This window comes from Pogoniulus pusillus, chromosome 3 (genome assembly GCF_015220805.1).
Source record: "Pogoniulus pusillus isolate bPogPus1 chromosome 3, bPogPus1.pri, whole genome shotgun sequence".
NCBI classification, from domain to species: domain Eukaryota; kingdom Metazoa; phylum Chordata; class Aves; order Piciformes; family Lybiidae; genus Pogoniulus; species Pogoniulus pusillus.
Window position 1 is genome coordinate 2381636 of NC_087266.1, and position 19488 is coordinate 2401123.

Consider the following 19488-nt stretch of genomic DNA (forward strand, 5'->3'; position numbering starts at 1 on the left):
TCAATAGCACAGCATCTGAGGAGCTCAGGCAGAGGAACCCCCTCCTGCATGAGCAGCCTCACCATGGTGGCTTGGCTGCCACAGGCACTGCTCTGTGCAGGAAGTAGGCAGCTATGAGATGAGAGGGAGGTGGTGGAGTCGTTGTCCCTGGAGGTGCTGCAGCCAAGCCTGGCTGGGGCACTTAGTGCCATGGTCTGGTTGGTTGGGCAGGGCTGGGTGCTAGGTTGGGCTGGCTGAGCTTGGAGCTTTCTTCCAACCTGGCTGATTCTATGAGACCTAAATTAGCTCAAAGGGAGGTCTCAAGTTGTGCCAGGGTAGGTATAGGCTGGATGTTAGGAAGAAGTTCTTCACAGAGAGAGTGATTTCCCATTGGAATGGGCTGCCCAGGGAGGTGGTGGAGGCACCGTCCCTGGGGGTCTTCAAGAGAAGACTGGATGAGGCACTTAGTGCCATGGTCTGGTTGATTGGATAGGGCTGGGTGCTAGGTTGGACTGGATGATCTTGGAGGTCTCTTCCAACCTGGTTGATTCTATGATTCTATGATGTGGATGATCTACACCCTGCAATGCACACCATGTACAGGCATTGTCTGTAGCACACCAAGGGTCTAAGCAGCACTCATTTGTGGGCTCTGACACACGAATAAGCTGTCACAAAGCAATGTGTTACAACCTCCCAGTTGCTCTGCTCTAGCTGTGCACCCCTCCCTACAAGTCCACCAAATGCAAGTTAGCAGCTGATGAGAGCTAAGTTGTAAACATGTCGATGTCTATTGTCTCTCCTGTCTACATCTGCTGTCCTGCAGGCTGGCAAGGCAACAAATGGCTTCTTTCAAGGTGAGGGTAACCCAGTGACAAGGTTAGAACCTTGAACCAGGAGACAAGGAGATGGGATTGAGTCCAGCATCAGTAAGTTTGCAGATGGCACCAAGCTAGGAGCAGCTGTGGAGCCGCTGGAGAGTAGCAGAGCCCTGCAGAGGGACCTGGCCAGGCTGGATGGGTGGGCAGAGGCCAAGGGGATGAGACTGAACAAGGCCAAGGGCAGGATTCTGCACTTTGGCCACAGCAACCCCAAGCAGCACTGCAGGCTGGGGACAGAGCAACTGGAGAGCAGCCAAGAAGAAAGGGACTTGGGAGTGCTGGGAGAGAGGAGCTGAAGCTGAGGCAGCAGTGCCCAGGTGGGCAGCAGAGCCAATGGCATCCTGGCCTGCATCAGGAGCAGTGTGGGCAGCAGGACAAGGGAGGTTCTTCTGCCCCTGTGCTCAGCACTGCTCAGGCCACACCTGGAGTGCTGTGTCCAGTTGTGGGCTCCTGAATTGCAGAGAGCTGTTGAGGTGCTGGAAGGTGTTTGGAGCAGGGCAGCAAGGCTGGGGAGGGGCCTGGAGCACAGCCCTGTGAGGAGAGGCTGAGGGAGCTGGGGGGGTGCAGCCTGCAGCAGAGGAGGCTCAGGGCAGAGCTCATTGCTGCCTGCAGCTGCCTGCAGGGAGGCTGTAGCCAGGTGGGGTTGGGCTCTGCTGCCAGGCAAGCAGCAAGAGAAGAAGGGGACAGAGTCTGCAGCTGTGGCAGGGCAGGTCTGGGCTGGATGTTGTTAGGAAGTTGCTGGCAGAGAGAGTGATTGGCATTGGAATGGGCTGCCCAGGGAGGTGGTGGAGTGGCCATGCCTGGAGGTCTTCAGGAAAAGCCTGGCTGGGGCACTTAGTGCCATTGTCTAGTTGACTGGATAGGCCTGGGTGCTAGGTTGGGCTGGATGATCTTAGAGGTCTCTCCCAACCTGCTTGATTCTGTGGTGTTCCACCAACCCTCTCATGCCCTTTTTGATGTTACACAGATTGTGCATTTTACTCTTTGACTGGTTTGCTCCTTCCTGCCTTGCTAAAGACTTCCCAGGGTTTTTGCTGGTTACATTTTTTCCATGAAAAGTGAGATTCTCCTTGGTCTTTTATTTTCTTTATCTGCTGTGATGAACTTTGTTGCTGCCCTGTGCCAGCTATGAACAGGACAGAGGACTGCAGTGAGGCTGGGTTTGATGTGAGGCACCTTTGCTTCACAGTGCACTCTCTCCCTACAGTGCTCCAAGTGTTTCCATCTCCTGTAAAGGGCTAATTTGGTCCATTTGCCAGGCCAGATGTGCAGAAGCATTTTAAATACTCCATCAGAATCCCAGTTGCTGTGAAGCAGATAATCACAGTCTTGGCTTGGAGACTTTTTTAATTCTACTGCTCTTGTAAATATGATAAACCAGAGCCTTGCAATATGCAGTCTCCACTTCACAGCCTGGGTCCTGGCCCAGACTTGTGGTTTACAAAGCCTTTAGCTGAGTGACAACAAAACAAATTATGCAGTCTTCCTTATGCCTTAAATTCAATATCTCATCTCCTGCCCTCTAATTCAAACCTTCACACTGCAGCAGAGTTTCCTTTGGAACGAGGTAACTCTGCATATTAAGTTTGCATTACACAGGGCTGTTATTCACATGCCTGACATCATCACACATGGAAGCCTAATCAATAAAAGATGGTTTGAGAGGGATTGGATGGTTTGTGGGCATGGAGAGCAGTCGCTGAAGCCTCTAAGTTTCTGCCAAACACCCACTCCAAGGCAGTCATGGCCTACCAGAGGGCACTTGGTGGAAACCTCAGGCAGGGAGGCCAGAGACAACAGTCATAGAATCAAGCAGGTTGGAGGAGACCTCCAAGCTCATCCAGTCCAACCTAGCACCCAGCCCTGGCCAAGCAACCAGATCACAGAATCATAGAATCAGCCAGGTTGGTAGAGAGCTCCAAGCTCATCCAGTCCAACCTAGCACCCAGCCCCATCCAGTCAACCAGACCATGGCACTAAGTGCCTCAGCCAGGCTTGGCTTCAACACCTCCAGGGATGATGAATCCACCACCTCCCTGGGCAGCCCATTCCAATGCCAATCACTCTGCCAACAACTTCCTCCTAACATCCAGCCTAAACCTGCCCTGGCACAACTTGACACTGAGTCCCCTTGTTCACAGAATCATAGAATCAAGCAGGTTGGAAGAGAGCTCCAAGATCATCCAGTCCAACCTAGCATGCAGCCCTAGACAATCAACCAGACCATGGCACTAAGTGCCTCATCCAGGCTTGGCTTCAACACCCCCAGGGATGGTGACTCCACCACCTCCCTGGGCAGCCCATTCCAATGCCAATCACTCTCTCTGGGAAAAACCTCCCTGTAACATCCAGCCTAGACCTCCCTCTGGCACAATTTAAGACTGTGTCCCCTCATTCTGTTGCTGGTTGCCTGGGAGAAGAGACTGTCCCCCACCTGCCCACAGCCAGGACATTTGCTGTCTGAGGTGGTCTTGCTGGGTCACTGCTGAGTGACTTGGTCGGGGTGGGGAGCATTGCCTCTGCCTGCTCTCCAGTGCATGCATTTGCTTAGGGGATAAACAAATCTCCATCTCCATCCCTAGAATCCCAAATCCAAATCCATTTCATTTGAGACTGTGTCCCCTTATTCTGTTGCTGGTTGCCTGGGAGAAGAGACTGACCCTCACCTGCCCACAGCCAGGACATTTGCTGTCTGAGGTGGTCTTGCTGGGTCACTGCTGAGTGACTTGGTCGGGGTGGGGAGCATTGCCTCTGCCTGCTCTCCAGTGCATGCATTTGCTTAGGGGATAAACAAATCTCCATCTCCATCCCTAGAATCCCAAATCCAAATCCATTTCATTTGAGACTGTGTCCCCTTATTCTGTTGCTGGTTGCCTGGGAGAAGAGACTGTCCCCCACCTGCCCACAGCCAGGACATTTGCTGTCTGAGGTGGTCTTGCTGGGTCACTGCTGAGTGACTTGGCCGGGGTGGGGAGCATTGCCTCTGCCTGCTCTCCAGAGCACGGATTTGCTTAGGGGATAAACACAGCTCCCTCTCCAGCCCTAGAACCCCTAGTCCAAACCCATCTCATTTGCATTCAGATGCACTCGGGCTGAGTCAGCCTGGCAGGCAGCGCTGTCTGCTCTCCAGCAGCTGCCAAAACCCAACCTGCCCTTTAGAGGCCAGCCCAGCTGACTGCCCCCTGTGCCAGGCTGCCAGGCTCCGCGGAGCCTGCCGCATCCCACGGGCGGGTGTCCTACCTCCGTCGTTGTCTTTGCCGTCGCCGCAGGCTGTCTCCATGGAGGTATCGCAGCCGGCTCCCCTCCAGCCCAGCTGGCAGACGCAGTGCCAGCCGTTCATGTCCAGAGTGCATCTGCCGTTGCCGTTGCACAAGCCAGGGCATCCCTCTGCAAGGCAAACAGCCACACGTTCAAAGGCGCTGGGAAGACAAAGCAACGCAGCCCTGCTAAGGGGAGAACCAAACAGCTCTTCCCCTTGGCCCTCAGCTTATTTCTCCACTCCCGGTTGGTGTCTTCCCACCTGGAGTGAACTGTTCCAGCTCAGGATGGTGAGAACTGCTCAAAGGGCTGCTGTCTCTCAGGAGGTCCTCACAGCACAGCCTTGCTAGATGGATCAAGGGACTGGGGAGCTTCAGGGAGGCAGTGAGTTTATAGAACCATAGAATCAGGCAGCTTAGAAGAGAGCTCCAAGCTCAGCCAGTCCAACCTAGCACCCAGCCCTGCCCAATCAACCAGACCATGGCACTAAGTGCCCCAGCCAGGCTTGGCTGCAACACCTCCAGGGATGGTGACTCCACCACCTCCCTGGGCAGCCCATTCCAATGCCAATCACTCTCTCTGCCAGGAACTTCCTCCTCACATCCAGCCTAGACCTGCCCTGGTGCAGTATGAGGCTGTGTCCCCTTCTTCTCTTGCTGGGTGCCTGGCAGCAGAGCCCAACCCCACCTGGCTACAGCCTCCCTGCAGGCAGCTGCAGGCAGCAATGAGCTCTGTCCTGAGCCTCCTCTGCTGCAGGCTGCACACCCCCAGCTCCCTCAGCCTCTCCTCACAGGGCTCTGCTCCAGGCCCCTCCCCAGCCTTGCTGCCCTGCTCCAAACACCTTCCAGCATCTCAACAGCTGCCCACACTGCTCCTGAGCCAGCCCAGGATGCCACTGGCTCTGCTGCCCACCTGGGCACTGCTGCCTCAGCTTCAGCTCCTCTCTCCCAGCACCCCCAGGGCCCTTTCTTCCTGGCCTCTCTCAGCCACTCTGTCCCCAGCCTGTAGTGCTGCTTGGGGTTGTTGTGCCCAAAGTGCAGAACCCTGCTCCTCCTGCTTCACTGATTACAAAACTCACCTTCCCCTTCATGTCTCCGAAAGATTTGTGCTTTTTAAGAGCAAAATTTGGAGTCCTCTGGGTGACTCAAATTGCATGTGGGGAGTTAACATTCCTATCAACCAGCAGGATAAAGCAACTGGCTTCCAGCGATACTGAACCCTCAGACTGGTAAGCAGTCAAAGCTGGCTGGAAAGGGAAGGCATTTCCTATGTAAGAGAGCATTTGGACAACACCCAACATTTCTGCTGTAGTCATTTTGGGTGAGATTTATCTCAGTTCAATTCCTCTATGCCAGAGAAACCTTCAACTCCCTTTGCAGCCAGCAGAGAAACAGACTGATAGCATAAATCCCCTCACCTGTGTCAGATGCCCACCCTGATCATACCATCATAGAATCAAGCAGGTTGGAAGAGACCTCCAAGCTCATCCAATCCAACCTAGCACCCAGCCCTGGCCAGTCAACCAGACCATGGCACCGAGTGTCCCATCCAGTCTTTTCTTGAACACCTCCAGGGGTGGTGATGAGCTGAAGGAAGCTCTGGGAACATCCATTTCTACCCCCTCACTACGGAGAGCCAAGCTGTTCCTTGGCTGGGTGACAAAGCTCAGGGTGGATAAACACCAAGCTGCCAGGCTGCTCACTGGGGTTTCATTTTCTCATCTGATGACCTCTCACTGAGATTTCCCTCTTTTCCTCCCTCCTTCCCCTCCCACTTCTCCCCTCAAAAAAAACCAGCAGAGTAATTCCCACAGTAGCAGTGATGGGAAGGAGGCTGCTTAGCTTCCATGGCTCCAGGAGCTTTTTACCTGCAGAGCTCAAAAATCTTTACCAAGAAGCTGTCAGAAACCTAAGACACACTTCACAGCTTTGGCAACTGAAGTACAAGGGACTGAAGTGACTCTCAAGGTCACTCAGCTTGACTGATTACACCAGGAACAAAATGCAGTCTTCCTAAGCCCTGCTTTGACACCTCCTCTGTTTGGATGGGTGTTGTGCAAGCCTGTCATACACTTTGATTTGCTTCAGGCCCTCAGCTTTGCAAGACAAGTTGGTTTGTGAGCTGGGGAAACAACACACACAACATGGGAAGTTCCATGTGAAGCTGTGAAGTCTTCTCTGGAGACTTTCAAAACCCACCTGGACATAGTCCTGTGCTACTCGCCCTGCTTTAGCATGCAGGCTGAACTAGATGATCTCCTCAGGTTCCTACCATTCTTTGCTTGGGATTATCCTGTCCTAAAGGGTTACAAGTGGATGGCAAAGAAGTGCACGTTATTGCCACATGTGGTGACCAGGACCTGCCCAAGAAGTGCTGGTTTGCAGGGATGAGATGGCAAGGAGAAGTCCTGTAAAGGATGGTCCTTTAAAATGGGAGGCATCCCATTGGGATGGACTGCCCAGGGAGGTGATGGAGTCACCATCCCTGGAGGTGTTCAAGCAAAGCCTGGATGAGGCACTTAGTGCCATGGTCTGGTTGATTGGCCAGGGCTGGGTGCTAGGTTGGACTGGATGAGCTTGGAGCTCTCTTCCAACCTGCTTGATTCTATGAACAGGCTGCCCAGAGAAGCTGTGAAGTCTTCTCTGGAGATTTTCAAAGCCCACCTGGACATAGTCCTGTGCTACCTGCTCTGAGTTACCCTGTTTTTGCAAGCAAGGCTGAACTAGATGATCTCCACAGGTTCCTACCATTCTTTGCTTGGGATTATCCTGTCCTAAAGGGTTACAAGTGGATGGCAAAGAAGTGCACATTATTGCCACATGTGGTGACCAGGGCCTGCCCAAGAAGTGCTGGTTTGCAGGGATTAGATGGCAAGGAGAAGTGCTGTAAAGGATGGTCCTCTAAAATGGGATGCAGCCCATTGGGATGGACTGCCCAGGGAGGTGATGGAGTCACCATCCCTGGAGGTGTTCAAGCAAAGCCTGGATGAGGCACTTAGTGCCATGGTCTGGTTGATTGGCCAGGGCTGGGTGCTAGGTTGGGCTGGCTGAGCTTGGAGGTCTCTTCCAACCTGCTTGATTCTATGAACAGGCTGCCCAGAGAAGCTGTGAAGTCTTCTCTGGAGATTTTCAAAGCCCACCTGGACATGGTCCTGTGCTACCTGCTCTGAGTCACCCTGTTTTTGCAAGCAAGGCTGAACTAGATGATCTCGACAGGTTCCTACCATTCTTTGCTTGGGATTATCCTGTCCTAAAGGGTTACAAGTGGATGGCAAAGAAGTGCACATTATTGCCACATGTGGTGACCAGGGCCTGCCCAAGAATCATAGAATCAAGCAGGTTGGAAGAGACCTCCAAGATCATCCAGTCCAACCTAGCACCCAGCCCTATCCAATCAACCAGACCATGGCACTAAGTGCCTCATCCAGGCTTTTCTTGAAGACCCCCAGGGACGGTGCCTCCACCACCTCCCTGAGCAGCCCATTCCAATGGGAAGAAGTGCTGGTTTGCAGGGATTAGATGGCAAGGAGAAGTCCTGTAAAGGATGGTCCTTTAAAATGGGAGGCAGCCCATTGGGATGGGCTGATCAGAAAGGTGATGGAGTCACCATCCCTGGAGGTGTTCAAGCAAAGCCTGGATGAGGCGCTTAGTGCCATGGTCTGGTTGATTGGCTAGGGCTGGGTGCTAGGTTGGACTGGCTGAGCTTGGAGGTCTCCTCCAACCTGGTTATTTTTGTGATTCTGTGATCTTAAGGCTTCATTTTCATTTACAAACCTATTTGTTGCTCTTCAGTCTTATAAAATGTGTATTTGAAGGGGGGACATAATACATCTGCACGTGTGAGCATGCTTGTGTGTGTGCCATCTACAAACCTCTCTGTGTGTTGCTGGAATTTATACACTGCATGAGCATTTCCACACCCCAGAAGAACTATTTATAGGGAAGGCTACTGGAAAATCTCCATTTTAATATCCTGTTTTCAGTTACTTACAACAGTGCCAAACTTTTAACCACTGATTCTGATTTTCTTTCCATGCTAGAGCTAATTCAATGTGTTTGCTCTCCACTTACTCTCAGCACAAGCTGAAAGCATTCAGCTGTTTTGGAGAAGGAGAGAAATGTATTGTTAAAACAATCTGTTAAGAACTTGGCTAGGAAGGTAATCCAACTTTGGAACAGATAAATCCAGTCTGGATGGGACCATCCTGACAATAAAGATAAGGATTTTTACCCCTCTACTGTATGAATCTGCCCAGATTTGTCTCAATGAAAACCCTCTGCAGAACTCTCACTTTATGTATCTACTGCACAGCCCCTGAAGAGCTTGGCTGGAGCATCAGCACTGAGCACACCTCATGTTTTTTACTGCTTGAACTCTTTATAACCCATCCTAAGAATTTATCTCCTATCCTGCAGTTGCAGAGGCTGAGCAGGAAACTCCTTGCACAGGTGCTTTGGTGTGCACTTAGGAAGTGCAGTGAGAACCAAAAGGAGTTGGCAGATGAGATGTGCAAGACACCACTGTAGAAGGACAAGAGAAGAAGGGTTGGATACCACTAGGGTTTTGTTTTCAACCCCAGCAACTGTTGTTTAAATGCTGGAGCAGAGTTTTGTCCTCTGCAATGGGAAGAAGATAAGTCCTATATTCTTTTTCATTTTGATGAGAGCTATAGACAAAAAAAGGTCCCTCTGAGTTTGGTTCCAAGCCATGTAGGAACAGATCCAAACCCTGAAAGTGGTTCAAGCTAAGCCTGTGAAATTTCACAGGATGAAATTCCAGAGGGAAAGGAGCAAATTCCACTGCACTCTTCTTGTTTCAATTAGATTTGCATTTCATAAATGAAGATCTCAAGTGCAAAGATCTACCATTATCAGACAGAAAAGGCACTGCAGTGACTGATCACTTGCTCTGAGACTGACAATAGCAAATGATCATCAAATGTCTCATGTGAGGCATGTCCAGAGAGCAGGAGGAAAAAAACTACTTGAACTGTAAAACTTAGGGGCTCATATGGAACTGTACATAAAATCAGAGTGCCATAGAGTCAGTCAGGGCTGGAAGGGACCACAAGGAGCAGCCAGTTCCAACCCCCCTGCCATGCCCAGGGACACCCTACCCTAGAGCAGGCTGCACACAGCCTCAGCCAGCCTGGCCTCAAACACCTCCAGCCATGGGGCCTCAACCACCTCCCTGGGCAACCCACTCCAGACTCTCACCACTCTCCTGCTCAACAACTTCCTCCTCACCTCCAGCCTCACTCTCCCCACCTCCACCTTTGCTCCATTCCCCCCACTCCTGCCACTCCCTCACACCCTCAAAAGTCCCTCCCCAGCATCTTTGTAGCCCTCTTCAGATCCTGGCAGGCCACAAAAAGGTCGCTTTGGAGCCTCCTCTTCTCCAACAGAATTAACCAGCAGCTGCCAGAGGACTCACCCCTTTAGAAAGAAGGCAACAGAGATGTGCAGACCAACACACCTAGGAAAATGGACTTAAAACTACTACCATTGCCAAAGTGATTCACTGCCTGAAGACTTGAGCATCACCAACACTGCAAAGCCAACTATGTACAGTATTTTCCTGTCCCACAAACAGAGCACTTCAAAGCACTTCAGAAAAAGATGAACCAAATAAACTTTATCCTCTCCTTTCCCCCATGCTGGGGGAATAAAGCAAAAAGATCATCTGGTCTCCAAAGTGCTTCTGAATATCAGCACAGCAGGATGGCTTAATCCTCACAGGTTTACACCACCATAAGCTTGCAGCTCTGATGTCTCATCCCTGGAGCCACTAAGAATCCTTTATTCCTGTTTATGTTTGTTAAGGGCACTTGGGTGACTAATGGAATTAAATTTATGAATAAGGCTTTTCAAGGTGGTGCTGGTGGTGAATCCTCTATGTGAGCTTCAAAGTGGGGCACACAAATGGGGGGTTGGTCTCTACTGCCAGGCAATCAGCAACAGAAGAAGGGGACACAGTCTCAAGTTGTGGCAGGGAAGGTACAGGCTGGATGTTAGGAGGAAGTTGTTGGCAGAGAGAGTGATTGGCATTGGAATGGGCTGCCCAGGGAGGTGGTGGAGTTGCCATCCCTGGAGGTGTTGAAGCAAAGCATGGATGAGGCACTTAGTGCCATGGCCTGGTTGCTTGGGCAGGGCTGGGTGCTAGGTTGGACTGGTTGAGCTTGGAGGTCTCTTCTGATCTGGCTGATTCTATGATTAGTGCCATGGTCTGGTTGATTGGACAGGGCTGGGTGCTAGGTTGGACTGGCTGAGCTTGGAGCTCTCTTCTGATCTGGCTGATTCTATGATTAGTGCCATGGTCTGGTTGGTTGGACAGGGCTGGGTGCTAGGTTGGACTGGATGAGCTTGGAGCTCTCTTCCAACCTGGCTGATTCTATGATGACTCTGTGAAATGCACTGCTGAAAGACTGCAGCACTGCAAGATGCCCACAGAGATGTCAGGTCTGCCATGCAAGAGACAGTACAGGCCAGGGAAGCAACAGGAAGAGTGGACTAATTTTGAAGGAGACAAGGGAAGGCTATCAAAGGAGACTGTCACCAGAGTGAGAGATGAGCAGGTGGTGGAGTTACTGTCCCTGGAGGTGTTGAAGCCAAGCCTGGCTGGGGCACTTCGTGCCATGGTCTGGTTGATTGGCCAGGGCTGGCTGCTAGGTTGGACTGGATGAGTTTGGATGTCTCTTCCAACCTGGCTGATTCTATGATTCTGGCTCTCTGCAACTCCTTGAAAGGAAATTGGTGCCAGGTGGAGGTGAGTTTCTTCTTCCAAGTAACAAGTAAATTATCCTGCCACTTTAAAATTGTTGGCAAAATTATCTGCTCTTAATGGCCTGTACAGTTAAGGCTTTCTCTAATTAGTCCAATTATAAACAGTGCTCAATGGTTTTTCTCTTCCAGCCAAGCCTCACTGCCACTTGAAATTGGTCTTAAAAGATAAGGCTGTTATCATACCTCCACTGTCAATAGGAAAGCACTGATGGATGTTCCAGCAAGTGCCAATAGTGGTTGAGCTCAGGATATGGCTGAATGCAGCATGTCAAGATGCAAACACCTCAAGCTGGGAGCTTGAGAGATTAACAACCAATAATTGACCTGCAGAACTTCTGTGGGACTGAAGGGGAAGAGCAAAGCATCAGGTGATTCCTGCAGATTCTAGGCACACACTAATGTGTGCTGAAAATACTCCACCCATAAACTACCACCAAGGTATTTTGTGATGGTAGGAAGCCAGGCAAAGATTTAAGTCACTTGCCAGAGCTCCTATTGCTTGTAACTGCATGAATGGGGGACTAGCTGTGGGCAGACCTCAGGTTCTCACTGCTTCTCAGGCTTCAGGAGCAGCCCAAATCAGTCACCTTGCAGCCATCCCTGAGCTCCACTGTCACACTTCAAACTAGAAACGTTTAGATGCCTCACTACAGTTGTCTTATTGCTCGTAACTGCATGAATGGGGGACTAGCTGTGGGCAAACCTCAGGTTCTCACTGACTCTCAGGCTTCAGGGGCAGCCCAAATCAGTCACCTTGCAGCCATCCCTGAGCTCCACTGTCACACTTCAGACTAGAAACGTTTAGATGCCTCACTACAGTTGTCTTATTGCTTGTAACCGTGTGAAAGGGGGACTAGCTGTGGGCAGACCTCAGGTTCTCACTGCTTCTCAGGCTTCAGGAGCAGCCCAAATCAGTCACCTCACAGCCACTCCTGAGCTCAACTGCTACACTTCAGACTAGAAACGTTTAGATGCCTCACTACAGTTGTCCTATCGCTTGTAACTGCATGAATGGGGGAACCAGCTGTGGGCAGACCTCAGGTTCTCACTGCTTCTCAGGCTTCAGGAGCAGCCCAAATCAGTCACCTCACAGCCATCCCTGAGCTCCACTGTCACACTTCAGACTAGAAACGTTTGGATGCCTCACTACAGTTGTCCCATGGTTTGGAGCCAGACTCCATCTCTATTCAGGCATCCTCTATCTCAATATAACTCAATAGGCTCAGATCTGTGCATGAAGGGTCATCCTAGTCTCAGTTCCTCTAGGTAGTTTGCTCCAGTGCTGCAATTCAAAGCTTCACCTTTTGTATGTCAGTCTTATTTACAAGTCTACAGAGAAGTGAATAAAAAGATTGGCCAGGGCTGGGTGCTAGGTTGGACTGGATGAGCTTGGAGCTCTCTTCCAACCTGCTTGATTCTGTGATTTAATTGCATGAATGAGGAACTAGCTGTGGGCAGACCTCAGATTCTCACTCCTTCTCAGGCTTCAGGGGCAGCCCAAATCAGTCACCTCACAGCCATCCCTGAGCTCCAATGTCACACTTCAGACTAGAAATGTTTAAATGCCTCACTACAGTTGTCCTATTGCTTGTAACTGCATGAATGGGGAACTAGCTGTGGGCAGATCTCAGATTCTCACTCCTTCTCAGGCTTTAGGAGCAGCCTAAATCAGTCACCTCACAGCCATCCCTGAGCTCAACTGCTACACTTCAGACTAGAAAGGTTTAGATGCCTCACTACAGTTGTTAATGTGGTTATTCTTTGACACAGAATTGCTACCCAAGAAGAGAAGTTTGTACTATCAGCTCCAGAGGGATTCTGGATGGAGCAGCTCTCTCTAAAGCCAGCATCCCTTTAATAGCAGGCAACTCTCTTTGTTGTAAGCATTACCAAGAGTTACTTCATAGTTTGAAAGACTCCACCTCAATTCTACAGTTCCTTGGTTTAAATGATGCTGATGTTTACTACTGAAACTTGCCCTCCAATTTAGGAGCAAGCCTGCATCTTCTCTGCCTTCCTGGCTTACTGTTAAAGCAGTTGGAAAAGAAACCAGCAGTAAATCAGGTTTGCTGATGATGGCACAGGATTACTGGGAAGGGACTTTGACCAGAAAGATGTTAATAATTAAGAAAGCCAAAAGGGCATGAGTAATTTAGTCTTGAAAAATGCACACTGTGGAGTGAGCCAAGTCAAAACCATGTACTTTTAATGTTGCACTTAATGCTAATCTTTCCAAAAGAGGCCATGCATGGCAAGAGACAATATTTTATGCTTAGTAGGCTGCCTAAGCTGTCATCCACTGAAATGCTCACTAAATAAAATGTGTCTTTATTCTTGGCCATAAAGGTGAGTCAAAAGGAATCACAACAGCTAGAAAAGACTTAGTGAAAAAAAAAATGGGCCACCTGGAGTCCTGCATCCAGTTCTGGAGCCCCTGGGACAAGAGGGCTGTGGAGATGCTGGAGAGTGTCCAGAGCAGGGCCAGGAGGATGCTGAGAGGGCTGCAGCAGCTCTGCTGTGAGCACAGCCTGAAAGAGTTGGGGCTGTGCAGGCTGGAGCAGAGGAGGCTCCCAGGGGACCTTCTTGTGGCCTTCCAGCAGCTGAAGGGGGCTACAAAAAAGCTGGGGAGGGACTTTTGAGGGTGTGAGGGAGTGACAGGACTGGAGGAATGGAGCAAAGGTGGAGGTGGGGAGAGTGAGGCTGGAGGTGAGGAGGAAGTTGTTGAGCAGGGGAGTGGTGAGAGGCTGGAGTGGGTTGCCCAGGGAGGTGGTTGAGGCCCCATTTGTGGAGGTGTTTGAGGCCAGGCTGGCTGAGGCTGTGTGCAGCCTGCTCTAGGGTAGGGTGTCCCTGGGCATGGCAGGGGGGTTTGGAATTGGCTGCTGCTTGTGCTCCCTTCCTACCCTGACTGTTTTTATGATTCTGTGCTTCTATGAGGTGTCCCTGCACAGGGGTTGGAATTAGATGATCCTTGTGGTCCATTCCAACCCTAATTGATTCTGTGATTCCAAATGGACAAATCAGTACTGAAGGGCTTTGGAGCCAGGTTCCACAAGTTGTATTCTCATCTTTTCTATCTCCATGGTGTTTACCTGCTACCTTTTCATCCAACCTTCTCCAATATACATTGAGATGAAAAGGAGGAGCCCTGGGGTTTTGCAATGCAAAGCAATGAGAGGTGAAACATTAACCAGAGGTTCTGAGCAGGCTACCTAGTGATGGTCCACATCTAGTTCTAAGGATGCCACCACCAGTGCTTCACAAGTGATCTTTTTCCCTTGATCTTTGATGGAGAACATACTCCTGTCCCCTAATTTAAATACAATCAGGCATGTTTTACTAAGTAATGAGAGAAGAACTACTCCCACTGACCAATCTGCTGATCCACAAACTGGAGTTGAAGGACTACTACCAGTTGCTGCACTGAAGATGAAAGCCTCCTTAATTAAACTGGGAGACACTTCCTTATCGTTAATAACTGCTTGCCTGTTCAAACTTTTGTAGCCATTCATGATGGGACCTCAACTTGCATTTCAGCCTCAGTGGGAACAAGAGGGAAACATCAGATTATCAATTCATCTGGAGAGCAAAGGCAGTAGGGCAACCACGTTCCTTGTCACGCCGCAAGAGCCCTGCATGGCAGAGACTTCATTTCACCTGTTCACTGGACAAATATTTTGGCAGATCTGTCTTTCTTCATCAGCCTCTCACAGCTGCCACTCCTGATTGCTCACAACCTGCAAAGGAAGGTAATGCTATGGAACTGATTTGCTCAACCTGATTTTTTGCTTTGTTTAACCAGCAAACATAAGCTGCTGTGCGGTGTCAGCACCGTCTTGCTGTTAGTGTCAAATCAGCCACCTAGAAAGATGTTTGTGTCCAACTCGGTCATAGTTACTGTCAGATTGTTGCTTTTAACCACTTGTGAGCTATTCCAGTCGTTTGAGAAAGCTAAGGGACACTGTGCAACTGCCTTTTGCTGTTTAAAAGCCCTGCATTCATTTAGCTCATTGCTCTGATTAACAATGAATGGAGGTGTTGCATGGACATCAGATTATCCCTGCTCTGCAGCACTTCAGTTTCTTTCTGTTCTTCAGGGAAGAGAGACCCAGGTCCTAGGCTTCATTTACATTTAGAATAGGATAAGAGAGAATAGAATAGAATCAAATCAGACAGGTTGGAAGAGAGCTCCAAGCTCATCCAGTCCAACCTAGCACCCAGTCCTGCCCAACCAACCAGACCATGGCACTAAGTGCCCCAGCCAGGCTTGGCTGCAACACCTCCAGCCACAGCGACTCCACCACCTCCCTGGGCAGCCCATTCCAATGCCAATCACTCTCTCTGCCAGGAACTTCCTCCTCACATCCAGCCTAGAACTGCCCTGCAACAGCTGCAGACTCTGTCCCTTTGTTCTGTTGCTGCTTGCCTGGCAGAAGAGCCCAACCCCATCTGGCTACAGCCTCCCTTCAGGGAGCTGCAGACAGCAATGAGCTCTGCCCTGAGCCTCCTCTGCTGAAGGCTGCACACCCCCAGCTCCCTCAGCCTCATTTACAAACAGAAGCATTGATTTTGGATTTTATTGCAGTGCACATTACCACAGCACCAGTAGTCCCAAAGATAAAACAAGATGGATAGGGCCGGGTGCTAGGTTGGACTGGATGATCTTGGAGGTTGCTTCCAACCTGGCTGATTTTATGATTCATATGTTTATACTTTAAAATAGAAATTAAAATAATCACTATTTCATAGAACCATAGAATCAGTCAGGGTTGGAAGGGAGCACAAGGAGCAGCCAGTTTCAACCCCCCTGCCATGCCCAGGGACACCCTACCCTAGAGCAGGCTGCACATAGCCTCAGCCAGCCTGGCCTTAAACACCTCCAGGGACGTGTCCTCAATCATCTCCCTGGGCAACCCATTGCAGGCTCTCACCACTCTCCTGCTCAACAACTTCCTGCTCACCTCCATTTCATTATGAAATTCCCACATAAGACTTTGCAGTAATGGATCAAACCCAGGAAGGATCCCCACAGAAAGTGCACTCACCTGCTTGGTACAAAACAGATTACAGACATTTAACTCAAACACATCACTCTCTGGGGCTCCTGCTGTATTCACAGCCACTTTTGTTTCCTCCTGACTTGCCTTACCTTGGTAGGAGGGGTGAGGATGAGAGATGATTTGGAGACAAGGGGGCAGGGGGAAGGGGAAGGGTAGGTAGGAACACTGATACGATGTTAACACAGGGTCACAGCACTCACAGGAGGTATTGCCTACCCAAATGACTGGAAAGATCACCCTTCCAGACATGAGGGAGCACAATTAGGTGACAATGGGGGAAGAGATGCAACCTCCACACAGCACGTTCAGGGTGCATTGCTTTTCAAAGGAAACACAAAGACAACAGGAGAAAAAATAGGAAGGAAGAGCATACCTTTCACTACCTTATCCAGATAGTGAGCTTGGGAGATAAAAGACAGGACATTTAAGGTAGGGTTGAATAAGTGCATTGCAGCTTACTACGAGACTGTGCAGGTGCTAGAAAAGGCAAAGGAGAGTTTGCTGTGGTATGAACAGAAATAACCTTGATGATGAGGAGAGAGGATAAAAAAACAGGAGGAGGAAGAGTGGAGCACAGCCCTCCTCAGTCAAAGAGCTCAAGAAGGCTGTGCTTAGGCAAGCAGTCATCTCTGCTCATTAGGATCAGGAACAGAAACAGGAAAGCTGTATAGGTATTTATGTGGTTATAACTACATCTAGGTGTACATATAGGCACAAATACATATACATGGCAGGATGTAGTGATGCTCTGCTCGTTTGCAGCAGCCTGCCCCTCTGTTTTACTGAGTGCTCTTCTTCTCAGCAGGAAAACCAGGGTCATTTGAAGGTGCTCTGCCTCACCTGATGGTCCTGTATCTTTCCCACACAAAGAGGCACAAGCCTGCCACCTGACCAGATTGGGAGAGGCTTTTCCCTGGATCTCGTTGATGGAAATACATTGCATTCAGACAGCATTCTCTAGCCTCAAATTGAATTAACTTATGGATGTTAAGTTAACCTAATGGCAGCTCTACCAGATAGGTATCAATATACTCATTCCAAGGAGGACTAATGGAAACAAAACAGTTTTGGGAGCAGTGCCCAATTCCCATGGAATGTTAATTTGGAAAACCACCTTCTGATTGATTTTTTTTCAGGGGTCAAACAGAAAGTTGGTGGCAAAGACACAAAGGAGAAGCCAGGATTCCTGCCTTGGAGAGCCTCTGCACGTGTCAGCAGGCAGCACTATCTGTCATAGAATCATAGAACCAAGCAGGTTGGAAGAGAGCTCCAAGCTCAGCCAGCCCAACCTAGCACCCAGCCCTGCCCAACCAACCAGACCATGGCACTAAGTGCCCCAGCCAGGCTTGGCTGCAACACCTCCAGGGATAGTGACTCCACCACCTCTCTGGGCAGCCCATTCCAATGCCAATCACTCTCTCTGCCAGCAATTTTCTCCTAACATCCAGCCTGAACCTCCCCTGGCACAACTTGTGACTGTGTCCCCTTCTTCTCTTGCTGCTTGCCTGGCAGTAGAGCCCAACCCCACCTGGCTACAGCCTCCCTGCAGGTAGTTGCAGACAGCAATGAGCTCTGCCCTGAGCCTCCTCTGCTGCAGGCTGCACACTCCCAGCTCCCTCAGCCTCTCCAGATGTGCTCCAGGTCCCTCCCCAGCCTTGCTGCCCTTCTCTCAACACCTGCCAGCACCTCAACATCTCTCTGCAATTCAGGAGCCCACAACTGCACACAGCACTCCAGGGGTGGCCTGAGCAGTGCTGAGCACAGGGGTACAAGAACCTCCCTTGTCCTGCCGCCCACACTGCTCCTGAGCCAGCCCAGGATGCCATTGGCTCTGCTGCCCACCTGGGCACTGCTGCCTCAGCTTCAGCTCCTCTCTCCCAGCACCCCCAGGGCCCTCTCTGCCTGCCTGCTCTCAGCCACTCTGGCCCCAGCCTGTAGTGCTGCTTGGGGTTGTTGTGGCTAAAGTGCAGAACCCTGCACTTGGCCTTGCTAAATCTCATCCCATTGGCCTTTGTGCTAATTGGTGTAATCAATAAATAAGAGGTTCTGAGTCCTGCATCTCTCACTTTCCTGATTAAACACCATTTCTCTTGCTCTCTGCAATTTCTCAGTTGTGCTCTGATAGCCTTTGAAGAGGTTTTTGTTTCAGGAGGGCTCATACACACTGCTCATCTGGGAGGTCACAGCCCTTGGACTAGCTGACCTTTGGAGGTCACTTCCAACCCAAACCATTCTATGATTCCATCCTGTGAATTCAATGGATCCGTTGAAGCACTACTGTGAGTAACTGAAGGGAGGCTGTAGCCAGGTGGGGTTGGGCTCTTCTCCTAGGCAACCAGCAACAGAAGAAGGGGACACAGTCTCAAGTTGTGCTGGGGGAAGTATAGGCTGGATGTTAGGAGGAAGTTCCTGGCAGAGAGAGTGATTGGCATTGGAATGGGCTGCCCAGGGAGGTGGTGGAGTGGCCGTGCCTGGAGGTGTTGAAGCAAAGCCTGGATGGGGCATTTAGTGCCATGGTCTGGTTGGTTGGCCAGGGCTGGGTGCTAGGTTGGACTGAATGAGCTTGGAGCTCTCTTCCAGCCTGGCTGATTCTATGAACTGGAGCAGTCTGGGAGGATCAGACCTAACCTAGCATGGAGTAGTTACTGGGACTCCCCTTTGGAAATGAGATTGACTAATGAAGCTCAGTGCAGTGGTGGTGATGCAGAAAGCACAACACCACCACCTGCTTGGATGGTGACTGAAGACTGGGAATGTGCCTCATGGATTTTGACATCCACACCAGCCCAACTTGTCAGCTTGGGCAAGCAGTTGTGCAGATGATTGCAGTGAGGGCAGCTGCCAACACCTAGCATATGTCAGTTGTGTGTCAATGTTTTCTTGTCATCTGAAAAACAAGGAAGCCTTCCTATGGGAATATCCCATGGGAGCAGAAATCCTTCTTCTCCAAACCTGCAGAGTCTCATTCCCATGCTATTCTCCTGGCATTAAAATATCATCTTAACATTTACAGGCACTCCTTTGGAAATGCTACAGGCCTGGGGGATGTGCTGAGGAGCTACACAGAAGAAAAGGCACCTTTCTAAGGTGTCCTTTGCATCATGTTCAGCTCCATGTTATTACCTTCCTCCAGGAAGTCAGGGTCCCTTCAGATCTGCTTCCATGAGCATTTGCAGGCTGAAAGTCCTCTCATTTCATCAGCCTGAGCTAACTTGGCCTGATCTGTCTGAAACACATTGGGAAGAATCCCATCAACATTTCTGATCTAGGGTAGGGTGTCCCTGGGCACAGTAGGGGGTTGGAACTAGATGATCCTTGTGGTCCCTTCCAACCCTGACTGATTCTATGATTCTCTTAGCTCATGGAGAGGGAAGAGAGAAGTGAGAGGTGCTGGATGCAGGTTCTTGGATAGGACTTCTCCAGTACGCTCTCTTTCACATGCCTGGATGCATTCCTGTGTGATCTGCTCTAGGTGATCCAGCTCTGGGAGTGGAGTTGAACTGAATGAGCTTTTGAGGTCCCTTCCAGCCC

At 50.3% G+C, this 19488-nt stretch overlaps 1 protein-coding gene across 8 annotated transcripts in view; it reads right to left on the bottom strand.

Annotated features, from left to right (window-relative positions):
• The window catches only part of TENM4 (teneurin transmembrane protein 4), a 704151-nt gene that overhangs the window by 131376 nt on the left and 553287 nt on the right, over positions 1 to 19488 (bottom strand). For 6 of the 8 annotated variants that reach the window (XM_064168972.1, XM_064168982.1, XM_064168953.1 and 3 more), the window contains 2 exons: positions 16331 to 16357; positions 4101 to 4247 (listed from right to left, as the gene is read on the bottom strand). In XM_064168972.1, the coding sequence (XP_064025042.1) occupies positions 4101 to 4247; positions 16331 to 16357 (174 nt within the window). The remainder of the gene's footprint in view (positions 1 to 4100; positions 4248 to 16330; positions 16358 to 19488) is intronic. The other 2 variants (XM_064168944.1, XM_064168934.1) reach the window with 1 other exon arrangement.